At 39.5% G+C, this 13595-nt stretch overlaps 1 protein-coding gene across 1 annotated transcript in view; it reads left to right on the top strand.

Moving 5' to 3' along the window:
• The window catches only part of LOC125452104 (uncharacterized), a 462089-nt gene that overhangs the window by 430755 nt on the left and 17739 nt on the right, over positions 1-13595 (top strand). The window contains exon 28 of the mRNA XM_048530109.2: positions 9108-9210. Within this exon, the coding sequence (XP_048386066.2) occupies positions 9108-9210 (103 nt within the window). The remainder of the gene's footprint in view (positions 1-9107; positions 9211-13595) is intronic.

Raw genomic sequence — 13595 nt, 5'->3', positions numbered from 1 at the left:
TCTCTGCCTCCCTAACCTGTTCTTCCTCTCACCCATCCCTTCCTCCCACCCCAAGCCCCACCTCCATCTCCTACCTACTAACCTCATCCCGCCTCCATGACCTGTCCGTCTTCTCTGGACTGACCTATCCCCTCCCTACCTCCCCACCTATACTCTCCTCTCCACCTATCTTCTTTTCTCTCCATCTTCAGTCTGCCTCCCCCTCTCTCCCTATTTATTCCAGAACCCTCACCCATCCCCCTCTCTGATGAAGGGTCTCGGCCCGAAATGTCAGCTTTTGTGCTCCTGAGATGCTGCTGGGCCTGCTGTGTTCATCCAGCCTCACATTTTATCATCACTACTGGTTGACAGGCATTTTTTTTTCTTAAGTTGTGCATGGGTTTATATTTACAGAGCAAGAGAGAGAGCTAGCACAATATTATCCTCGAAGTCATTACCTAATGTCATTAAGTTCCCAACTTTGCAGTATGGGTTAAGCAGCTTATAAACAAAATTCTACAATGTTCAGAAACATATTTGAGTGATAAAACACATTTGTGTGTATAGATATTGATGTTCTATTTCCAGAGGAGGTTTTTTTTCAAGGAGCTGTTTCTAATACAAATGTAGTGATTAAAAATGATAGCTCAGGGCTTATTCTGGCTAAGTAAAACAACATTTGTCTTGATATTTTTGGCAGTTATCCAGAAAAAATGTCCTGGGCCCCTTTTTTGGTATGTTAACAATTATTGTACAGTTTTTATTTACACACTAGTTCACTGGCCTTAACAACTTCCAAAATGCTGAGATATTACCATTTTCTGTAGCTCAGCCAAAGTAAAACATGCTTCAAAGGGCATTGTTTCAATATGTTTCATTGCATTAACATTTTTAAACTGCCTTTCGCACTATGAATTTGTTACTGCAACAATACTGAATGCTTATGCAAATTGCAATCTATGTTGTCTGGCAGTCAAAGGGTTAACAGTTTGAAAATATTAGATGCTATTGAGCAGCAGTGATTCTTTCTGAAATGTTAATACACGTATTATGGTTAACTTTAATGTTCTGCACATTTTCAAATAGATCAAATTTTACTTCATTTCTCAATGCCTACTTTTCATAATATCAAGACTGAATCGGACAATACACATTAGGAACTTCCATTTGGTCCACTAAATTCCTTCCTTGCCCAAAACAATTTCTCCTCCTAAGGATTTTATCTGATCTGCTGAGAGAAGTGACAAAGCACGGACACAATTCTTAAGCAGTCAACCTTTGTAAACTTCTCCATGCCCATTGTGTGCTTGTATTTCTAGTTTTAAACAGTAAGTGGAATATTGTTACCTTCCTTAATTGACATTCCATTTTACGATTATGATCATGAAAGTGCAGGTATCAAATTCTCCAACAGATGTTTGAACATATGAACATATTTCTGCATTTATCTGTTATCATTTTAATTTTGAATTGTAAGTACAGAAATATTTGCAATGAAACATAACCAAATCTTTTGAGAGGGACTTTGTACTTTGAGAGGGAACAAAGCTTCAGATTTCTAATTTAACTTGAGGATTGCAAGTTTGGTACTTGCCTCCATTAGATAAGTATCAAAAGTTTAATCATTCTGCTTTGTCTGTTTTGAATACACTTTACATATCACAAAAACCAAATCTCAATTCACTTTTTGTGGAGGCATATGAATCCTGCATGTTTCCTTCTCCACAGCATAAAGCCCTGCATCACATACTAATCATAAAAAGTAATTTCTGACCTTTGTTTTATGCATCAAAGTCAATTTTGAGCAATATGCAAACTGTACATATATCAATGCATTGTACAGAATTCTTGCCTGTTTGAGCCAGTTAATATTTCTTCTTTAAGGTTATCATTCTTCAACTAATCCATTCATAAGCATAGTTTCTCCTATTTTGTCCATTTCACAATTTGTTTCAGTATCCTTTTTGGTGTTACTGAAAGGAGAGGCCTGTTGTCTTTTCCAAACCCATTTTCAATGATATTTAGCAAGCTACTAAGAACCATGCAATAGCTTAGTAAAGGCAATTTCTGTTTCCCCTTAGTACCCAAGAACATTTGTTAGAACCTAATCAGTGGGAACTGGATACTTTCAGTGGAGAGTAAGCAATAATACCCAGTGGTTTGAAGAACTTCAAAAATCACTCAAACATGCTTGAGGAATTTGGGCCTTTATCTCCAGAGAACATTAACCTCCAGAGATGGTAAGGACTCCCAATGGTGGAGTCAAAGATAACACAGCGTGGAGCTGGAGGAACACAGCAGGCCAGGCAGCATCAGAGGACTAGGAAAGTCAACTTTTCGGGTCGAGACCCTTCTTCAGATACTTTTTTGATCAGATCACATCTGGAACACCACATGTACTTCTGAGCAGTGCATCCCAGAAAAGAATATATTGAACTTGGAAGGATACAACAAATTCACCAGAACAATCCAAGGCTTAACAAGTTAAATTATCAAGGCGAGTTTGCATTAACTGCTCTCATATTCAGTTACATTTAGAAGATTTAGGGGTCATGTGATCAATGCATTTAAAAAGAATGTGATCAGATAGCTGCAGAACAAAACTATTTCCTCTGGACAAGAAGCTAAGACAGGAGGGCATAACTTTACAGTTAGGACCAGATTATTTTTAAGAGTGAAGTTCAAAAGGAAGTTTTAACAAAAAAGGTAGTGAAAACCTCCCCAAACGAGTGTAGATGCTAAAATTTTCATTACCAAGCCCAGCAGCAGAGAATAGAATCACGTCCTGGGGCTGCATTGTATCGGGTCTCTTAGCAGGGTCACAGACAGAAGTGTCAACTTCTGGGCATGGGAAGGGGAGGGGAATGAAAGGCAGTGGAGGGGAGAGGGTGTGCTGTCAGGTCAGAGTCAGGGCTGGATATAAGTTCTAGTGGCAAAGGGTTGTTGGGCTAGGATCTGCTGAGTTGTGTAAAGAATCGAGGGGAGGCGTGAGAGGTTGATGGTCAATTAAGTTGTTACTCAGGAGTTAGACAAGGTTTTTAATAGATGATAAAAGGCACTATATACATGCAGTTCTTTGGTTAAGGGAGATGAAAATCTTACTTGTGTTTAAGTTACAGATTGCACCTGATTGCAGAAGCCTATGTTGTCAACTCACACCATTTATGTCAAAAGTTATGTCAAACCTACAGCCATGTTTTGATAAGCAGCTGTGAGCATACAAAGAGTTGTCTTTTTTATGCATTCTTTAGTCATGCAGTATTATTAGATTCTTTCAGAATGAAGGATAGGTTTCCAAATGATTCATTGGAAACATGGGATTATCTAATGATGGTATGGCTTCTAGTATGTTTGAGAAGGCCTACTGAGGAAGTAGAGAATTGATTACACAATAAGGCTGCAGTACATTGCCACCACCCACTTCACACTACAATACACTGTTGAGAAGTTCTTCTGATTTTGAAATAAAGAGTGTACTTTGCTCTGCTCTCAGGCCCATGTCTCCCTTGTATATGTTTGGATGCACTTTGCACTACTTTCATGTTACTTTGCTGTTGATCTTTCCATTCTTAACAAGATCCCTGAAATGATTGCCCAACTACTCTGTAGGGGCGGGTTGGCATTTCCTTAGCTCCTACTCACTCCACCTACCTTTTTTACTTGCCGACGTTTCATGTATCAGTCGATGTCAACTCTACATCTGAACAATCTATATTGTCCCCCAAATGACTCGCTATGGACTAGTGAGTGTGAATGAGAGAATGAAGGATGCTGTGAACAAATTTCTTTTGAGTGTCCCTACTGTTGAGGAATCTGTAGTGTTTGGGATATAGGTTGTATGGGTGTTATGCACAAACAGCAGGAAATTGCACCACTTGCCATTTCAAAGAAAGCATCAGTGCATACGTACATTTAATCTGCCTCTAGTATACAAAGCAGGCACATCATGATGTAAACCAGTATATGTGCATTGTTGATATTTTAGAGCTCACCTCTTGAGCACCATACTCACTTAAAATCACAAAGCAAAACACCAAAAGAAGCAGAAAGCAACTCTCACCAGTACTAATTAAAGAAATCATTAGCTGCTTACTAGTCAGTGGCTGGTTTATATCTTCTGTTGTTGCTAAAATTATACAGATGTTTAGTCAAGAACTCTTGTGGAACAATGGTAGTATTGCTACCTCTGGGCCAGTAAATCTGGGTTCAAGTTCCACCTGCCTCAGCTGAGTGTTGCAACATGTCTGATAAATTGAATAAAATACTACAGGTGTCAATTTCAGCAAAATAAAGGAATAGGTCATCAACTTCAGGAAGTGGAGTGGAGGACATGCCCCTCTCTGTAGCAATGGTGCTGAGTTGGAAGTACTGAAGAGCTTCAAGCTCCTAGGAATAAATCTCACCAACGATCTATCCTGGTCCATCCACATTTAAGCTACAGTCAAGAAAACACACCAACACTTCTACTTCAGAAGGTCAAGGAAATTCAACAAGCCCACAATGACACTTATCAATTTTTATAGATGCACCATCGAAAACACCCTATCCAGATGTATCACAGTTAGTATAGCAACTGCTCTGCCCACAACTGCAAGAAATTACAACCTTGTGAAAGCAGCCCAGTCTGTCTACACTTCCTGCTGCCTTGGAAAGCAACTGACATAGCCAAAGACCCTCCGTCCTTGTTATACCTCCACCCTCTTCCATCAAGAGGAGATGCAAATGTTTGAAAACACGTGCCAACAGGTTTAAGAATGTCTTCTTCCCTGCTGTTATCAGACTTATGAATGGACCTCTCATATACTAGAGTTGATCTTTCTCTGCTCCTTCTATGTAGTTGTAACACGATATTTTACATTGTGTTCTATTGCCCTAATGTACTAATGTAAGGTATGATTTGTCTGGTTAGCAGGCAAAACAATACCTTTCATTGTACTTCTGTACATGTGACAATAACAAATAAAGCAAAATCAAGTCAAAGGTGTTTGGTGGGAGGGAGCTTGTAGTGAATAGCAGTGTCCCTATCTCTGTGCCAGGAGACCTGATTCAAATCTCACCTGCTCCAGAGGTGATCTTTGATCAGGTTGGTCAGAAAATATCTAAATATAATATTGAAAAACTTTTTGAATCACTCTTTCAGGAGTACAAATAGTTTCACACTGAATGCAAAAAAGATTTTATTTTCAGAAATAAGACAGATCAGTTTGGTTGTTTATTCTTAGACAACTTTCCTCCAACTCAGCTGAACCAGATAAAACAAGTACCTCTCGAAGCCAATTACTGTCCAGAACTGCCTCAGCACATATCTACAGTAATTCAAGAGGGCATTGAATGACCATTTGGATAGAAATAGCGTGCAAGGGTATGGCGAAAAAGAAAACAAAAGATTAACATTGGATAATGATGCTCATTGAGGAACTGATGCTGGTACAATGGACCAAACAGACTCCCACTGTGCTGTAAGGATTCTGTGATTCTGTAATACAAGCAAACATCACCAATCATGTATTTAACAGGAATCTGGTGTTTCAAAAAAAATCATAATGCCAGCAATGATCATTCAATTAACTCTTTTAAAGAAGCCACTCCAGATATTTCCTCAAAATCTGAAATAAACCCTTTTTACATAATCCTTCAAAATGTAAGTTCTCCAAGTGGTATTAAAAAGAAAGCACCTTTGAAACATCATGGACTTCTGTGCAGCTGATCCCTCTGGGCTGAAGATAGAGGTACTTGCATCTCACGGTCTACCAGCTTAATTTTGAAGCATATTTAGAAATTTCAATGGAAATCATACCATCTGCACTTTGTATGCTGCAATTTGAAAGCCAAGAGTCACTGTAGTTAATGGAAATGATATCTAAAACAGAAAATATATGTAAAAATGGTGGATTATCCAGCCAAGCCTATTAAACTTTGAATAAAATGCTGCAAAAGCACAATAAAGGTGCAAAAACAATTATATATTCTGGTACAAAGACCATTTTATCACTATCTCTTTGTTCCTTACTCCCCCTAGTTCATCCATTCAGCCCCTCCACTCTTCCTTCATGAAAATTCATGCCTATCTTTAACAGCCTCACTATTGTCCTCCATACTTTCAAAGTCCCCCCTCTTCACTGTGCCTTGAGTTCTGTATCCCAACAATCATCATTTTCATTTCTTATCCAATGGTCAGCGCCCACTGCTTCTTTTACTTCTTAGAACACTTTAAGGTGTCTCATTACACATTAGGAACATTATAAAAAGATCAAATAATGTTATTGCTTTCATTTTGATAACTTCGTAAAATTAGTCATGATACTTGAAGTCAAGATGACTATTAAATAAATGTTACCCAGCTCTGTTTAAGTATTACAAAAGCAAAATACTGCATATGATGGAAATCTGAAATAAAAATGGAAAAATGTGGAGAAAGAAAAACAGAAAAAAAATTCTGATAAAAGACCATGACCTGAAATATTGTTTTCAGTGAAGTCTGCCCACCCCACCTGGAAATAAAGGCAGGGATTTAGGCTATGTAAGTCATGGAAGTCAGACAGGGTTACCTTTGTCAGATTCCCTGCAGCATGAAAACTGTCCTCATTAGGTTGGGGATAGAAAGTGCTACTGCCAGTGACATAAAGGCAATTATGCTCATTAACAAGTCACTTGGTGTCATGAGCCAAGCAAAATTTAACAGTGACTCAAGGACTTAATGGAAATTGAACATATTTTTCATAACTCCTGAAAGCTGCCCTGTTGGATTTGCTTACAACCTTGGAGGTATGGCGATTCTCTCCTGTTGACAGGTGCAGTACGCCAAATGGGTGCATATGGTATCGGGAAGAAAGAGGATCTGAAAGTCACCCTCCGATCACCCCTGCTAATGTGACACCAATCCAAAACCCCTTGTTCGACCCTCACTCATCTGTGTCGTAGAATATGCCAGTGTATTTCTGGATTACTGGCAATGTAGAACACCTGACTTGATTTGGCCAGAAGAACTTTGGGATGAAATATTCCCACACTAGTCACATGATTGTGTGGGAGGCTCGACACTGAAGTAACTGACAGGCACTTAGTTGATTCAGGCCTCCCTCACAGATGATGTGGCTCTCCGTTGCAGTTCTGCAACCACTTTGTACGGCCCACTTCCATACAATCATAGAATCTCTACATTGTGGAAGCAGGCCATTTGGCAAATCGAGTCTATGCTGACCCTCCAAAGAGGATCCCACCCAGATCCACCCTCTACCCTATCCCTGTAACCCTACATTTACTATGGCTAATCCACCTAGCCTGCACATACTTGGACACTATGGGCAATTTAGCATAGACAACCATCTTGACCTGCACATTGTTTCACTGTCCAACATCCAGACCATTAACTCTAGAGCTGACTTAGGCCATTCAACCCTTCAAGACTTCTTTGACATTCAATGAGATCATGGCTCACTGATAACCTTCAATTCTACTTGTCTGCCTTTTCGCTGTAACCCTTTTATCCCTTTACTGATTAAAAATCTGTACATCTCAGCCTTGAATATACCTGACGACTAATTAAAATAATATTCAGCACCACTATTCTTTTTGCCAAAATATATAACTTCATAATTTTCCGCATTATATTGCAGTTGCCAACCTTTTGCAATTCAGTTCAGTTTAGGAAACCTGGTTGACATGGGTGAGTTGGGCTGAAGTGCCTGTTCCATGCTGTATACTTCTATGACTCTATGAATCTAATTTGCTTAGCCTGTCTATATTTCTTTACAGGCTCTGTGTCATCCTCACCACTTGCTTTCCTACTTATTTTTGTGTAAACGGTGATGTATTGAGGTCGCAATGGAGACTTCAACACCTAAATTCTTATTCACTTATTTTTGTGTCATCTGCAAACTTGACAATAGCTGCCTGTCTTGAAATTGCTTGCAAGTTTATCCTCAACATTGATTTTCTCCCTCTTTTTCAGTTATCATTTGTTCGTTTTTAAAACTTGCACAATCTTCTGGTTTAAGACTAATCTTTGGCAAACAATAGGGGCAGAGTCCATGTGTATATTTAAGGTTGAGATAGAATGATTCTTGATCAGTAGGGGAATCAAGGGTGACAGGGAAAAGGCAGGAACGTGGTCCTGAAGAATATAGGACCATTTCTGATCCCAGTGAATGGCGGAGCAGTCTGAAGGGGCTGAAAAGCCTACTTCTGTTCCTTTCTCTTATGCCATTATGGCCTTAACATGTTGTTCTATGAAACTGTCCTGAAATACACTATGAGTTTTGCCTCATGGCTACCTCTGCCAATCTGACTGTATCAACCTATATAAAGATCAGAATCACACATGATAACATACTGCCTTTGTTACGCACCCTCAATATCACCTGACTTTTACTCTGTCCCACCATATAGTTATTATTATTAGCGGGTCTTTAGTTTACTCCTACTAGTATCTTCTCCCCCTTTTTATTTCTTACTTCCACCATATGGATTCTACGACATCTGACCCAAGGTGAATTTTTGCTATCATACCTATTCTATCCCGTACCAACAAAGTTATCTCACCACCCTTTCCTTTCTGCCTTTCAGAAAGTCACATACTCCTGAATATTTAATTTCTATCTTTGGTCTCATCATTAACTATGTCTCTGTAATAGCTGTAAAATTATACCCATCCAGTCATTTATTTTGTTCTGAATACTGCATGCAAGTACGCAAGAAACTGTCAGTTCTGCAGAGTACTTTGTGTTTTCTATTTTTATTTATTAAATATGTCTGCATAGGAAACTGAAAATCTTCTAACAGTTTTCATATTTCTCAATATACAAAGGCACTGTTCTACTCCTGTAAAGAGTAATTGAAAACAGCAGTGTCTCTTTGTCTTAATCATTCAACAGTTACATTAGTCAGATCCTCAGAGCAAAATCCTGTGCCCCACCCACCTTGCCAAAAATGGAGCGATGATGAATAATAAACTCAAAGATTATTTCTATAACTGGTAAGAAACCTGATAGCCTGGAGGAGGCGGTTTTGCCGCCAGTCTTTGTAGAGTTGGCAATAAATCACATTTTCAAAAACATTCTTTCCAGTATAATCAACTATGAAGGAAACATAAAAGACAGTGAATTTTTTTGTCTACCTTTTGCATTTAGGCATGAACATGAGAGTCTTATAGCCGAAAAACTTTCAACTATTGAAGACATGCACAACCGATTGAAGACCAGTATTCAATCAATACAATTGTTGAATCAACAGGTATAATATACTACAATTTTCAACTTAAGCATGCGAATGGATTGACTATTCAATATTACTGCTTAATGTCAATTCCAAATTTCCTTCACTGTCTAAGAACTGGGAGTTTTTATAGCTGTAGAGTTGAATATCTTGTAAAGTTTTTTTTTAAAAAACAGGTTTGAAATTGCCAAGCAATTGCCATTTCACTTCTGTGGTATCTATGATTTGCAAATCAGATAGCATTAACCAAAGTAATCTTCTTTCTAATAAGTCTGTTTCATACTCAAGTGCGCAAATGTCTGCCTTTAGTTAGTGTAAGGAGTGAAATATTTATTGTCATTGGTGTTTGCAAATTCAGTAAAGATTACTGAACAACAGTTCCATAAAATTGAGTTTCTAGTGCTTTTAAACATAATGTGCTGAAGAGGTGAGTTAGCTGGATAAAAGTAGCTTTCAAACTGTCACTGAGCAGTTGATCATCAGAGACAAGCATCAGAAAAGTGCTCAAGTCCTTATAGCAGCCAGCCTCTGTGTACTCAAAAAGAGATTAGTCTAAATTAATTAATCAATAATAGTCTAAATTCATTTGATCTGATCCTTGCCTAAACCCTAACTTTTACCTTTTGTAAAGGCAAGTGCAGGCAGATTTGATTGGTCAAACTGCTAGGCTTTAAGCAAAACAAGCTTTATTCTTACACTTCAGTTAAAATATGGATGAAAAAGAATTGGCATAACTTTAACTCTATTGAAATACATAACAATATAATATATGTTTTAACTACTACTCATCAACTGTTCAAAAATAGCAGCATCCCATGAACACACCCTTGGTAAAAACACACTCAGCAAAACAGATGTGTTCATGTGCTATCTCCTTTAGTCCAGGAGAAGTAATACTGTCAGAAGGAATTTAGCAGCAGACTGAAAACTCAAACTTTTGCAGCTGCAGAGAAAGCGTGGTTTCTAGCAGCTTCAATTCCAAAAACCCCAACTTTAACAATTGAATGCAAAAACTAAAACTCTGAGTCTATGTGAGCCTGACTCCACCCATTCATGCTTCTTTAGCCTACATTTCTAAAAAAAAAGCTATTCACTCTGCTTTCCATGAAACAGAGACCTTGGCACTGTGTTTACAATTCAACTGCTTCAAGAGAAACAGGACAGAAAACATCCGCTTAAAGGCACATCTTATCGCACATTGTATTTCTGATGTCAATTGGAAAAAGCAGATGGGACCACAATTTAACAGCTCATCCAAAGACTGAAATCTATGACAAACCAATAGTCCCTCAATACTACAATGGAGTATCAGCTTAGGGCAATTATAGGGTGTCAATGCACAACTTGATGAATCAAGGACATGAGAATTCCCAGATGTTACCAAGACTGCTAACAAATAGTTTTATTTTCCATCTGAAATACTTTCTCAATTTCAGTGTTTCTGGTCACTCCTATAAGTAGTTCTCACATATCCTATGATTCCAAATACACTCCTTTTTGCCAATTTCTAGATAAATAATAGTACTACCCAAGGTTATTTTAGTGCATCACTTGGTCAGGATAACAACATACCGCCATTTGGCGGATTTTAAGACGTTATGTTTGAGAAATCTGTCATTCTAAACGACAGATCGAGTAGAATGCTTTGAAGAAATTTCATTGGGAAATTACTGCAGAGTTGGCATTGAAGTGGCTGTTCTGTCTCCCCTGCACTCATCTTTCCTCCAGTCACAGATTTTGTGTTTCCCACTCTTGCTTTCTCAACTTCTTCAATCACAGGTTTTCTCCGACGTTCAATACTTGTTGCATTAGATTGGACTTAGATTTTTCGGTACCTTGCCGCCCCTTCATCTCTCCCCATGAGAGCACAAAATACACTCCAACTGTTGTTGAGCGATTTTCAAGTTTTAAGTGGAGAATATGAAAAGATTTTTCTCACTCACTGCTTTACTGAACTGCTGTTGAAAATACTCAAGTATCTGTCCAATATTTGTACCTACAATGAAGATGATTTCCATTATTGCCACTTCTCACTTCAGTTTGAACATTTGACATAAAGTAGGCAGATAAGTCTTGGTTAATGAAATGTGAGGCTGGATGAACACAGGAGCTCCTGAGATGCTGCTGGGCCTGCTGTGTTCATCCAGCCTCACATTTCATTATCTTGGATTCTCCAGCATCTGCAGTTCCCATTATCACTGATACAAAGATAAGTCTTGGTATTGGGCAGCATGGTGACTCAGTGGTTAGCACTGCAGCCTCACAGTGCCAGGGACCCAGATTCGATTCCACCCTTGGGTAACTGTCTGTGCAGAGTTTGTACATTCGCCCAGTGTCTGAGCTGGTTTCCTCTGGGTGCTCCAGTTTCCTCCCACAGTCCAAAGATGTGCAGACTAGGTGGATCGGCCATGCTAAATTGCGCATAGTGTTCGGGGATGTGAGATTATAGGGGTTGGGTCTGGGTGGGATGCTTCAAGGGACGGTGTGGACTTGTTGGGCCGAAGGGCCTGTTTCCACACTGTAGGTAATCTAATCTAATCTCATCAGGTCATTGAATCTTCCTCAATATATGAACTGGCACTCTTATCAAAACTACAATTCATCCTTTTGTGCACTCAGAATTGAAAACCCGTCATCTCCCAGCTCAACCTCATGAAAGAGACTGCACTCTCTCGGTCTGATCTCCCAAGGCCCTGAGTCCCAGAGGGGTGTTTCAATTATCCCTGGCCTTGCAGATCCCCATCAATAGTGCTGGCTGAGATGAAGCCACAACCACTTCCTGGAAGTCAGGCCAGGTAGAGAAATCCTGAAGGGGTGGAGAGGAAGAAGACCAGAGGAGTGGATGGATGAGTGGAGGCCGAAGTGGGCATGGAGGAAAATGGGCACACTAAGTGGAAAGTGAGAGCATAGAATTGCTTGTGTGGAGAGAGAGAGGGGATGAATGGCAGGAGACTGAGAGGGGAGGGAGGGCATCCACTTCGTATGTATGTATATAATCCAGCAGGGCCTTGTTCTAGTGATGGTATGGACTTCATTCTGTATTGCAGAGTAACTACACTAAATACTGAAATGCTGAGGTGACATCTGTGATTTTGATACAAAGTACATTGATTTACAGCATGGTTAATAGTAAAAAATAAACAAAATGCAAGCAAATTCCGTCATTCGAATGAGTCCAGAACTATTTGCATTTTGCTACAAGAGGTGTAAACACACGATTCCTTGTAACAAAAATATTTCAGATCTTTTTGTCTCAGGTCAATCATCGCCCAAGGCTCATTATAATACTTCTCATGTATTTATTGATAGTAGATTGGTAAAACACTCTTAACTAAATCAAATCAGGACACAGGATACAAACCAATAAATTGCTGCGTTTATATTTCAGAAATAAATGATCAGTACACAATACCATATTATAGTGGAGGAATAGTGATGTTGCATGGCTATTTGCATGCAAAATCGTATCCTACATCTACATAGTGCCAGATTTACATATTTGAATAAGCCTCTATCCAGAACAAACAGTTCTGCTGTTCACCCTATTCCAGCCCCCCAAGTGTTGTTTGGTTTGGCCTGGAATACCAAAGGCAATCCAATGCAAGTGGCACTATAGGTCACTACAGCATTGAACTGCTACGCTTCTGAGTCGTTTCAGAGATCTGCTTTTCTATTTACTGCAGGGATATGGGTTTCATTGCTTCCACTAGCATTTATTTTCTATCCTGATTTTCTTTGAGAAGGCCGTGGTGAACTGCCTTCTTGAACCGCTGCAATCCACTTAATGTAAGTAGTCCTGCAGTACCAGTTGAGAGGGAGTTCCAAGACTTTGACAAGTGACATTGAAGAGACATCAATATATTTTCAAGTCAGAATGGTGAATGACTTGGAGGGAACTTGTAGCTGGTGGTGTTCCCATGCATCTTCTATCTTTGTCCTTCCAGGTGGTAGTGGCAGTGAGTTTGGAAGGTTTTGCTGTCTAAAGAGCCTTGGTGAATCTCTGGAGCACACCTTGTGGATGGTCCACACTGCTGATACAGATCATTGGTGGTGGAGGTTTGTGGATATGGTGCCATCCAGGCAAGTGGAACATATTCACACTCCTGAATTGTACCTTATGGATAGTGGGGCTTTGGGGAGTCAGGAGGTGAGCTGTTTGCTATAAGACCCCTAGCCTCTGACCTGCTCTTATAGCCACATTATTTATATAGGGTGTCAAGTTCAGTTTCCAGTCAATGCCAAACCCTGGCAGCACAGTGGCTCAGTGGTTAGCACTGCTGCCTCACAGTGCCAGGGACCCAGGTTTGATTTCACCCTTGGGCAACCTCTGTGTAGAGTTTGCACATCCTCCCCATGCCTGTGTGGGTTTCCACCGGGTGCTCCAGTTTCCTCCCACAATCCAA

Source organism: Stegostoma tigrinum, chromosome 5 (genome assembly GCF_030684315.1).
Source record: "Stegostoma tigrinum isolate sSteTig4 chromosome 5, sSteTig4.hap1, whole genome shotgun sequence".
Taxonomy (NCBI): Eukaryota; Metazoa; Chordata; class Chondrichthyes; order Orectolobiformes; family Stegostomatidae; genus Stegostoma; species Stegostoma tigrinum.
Note: the sequence above shows the minus strand (reverse complement) of the source record. Positions and strands in the feature narration are given on the sequence as shown.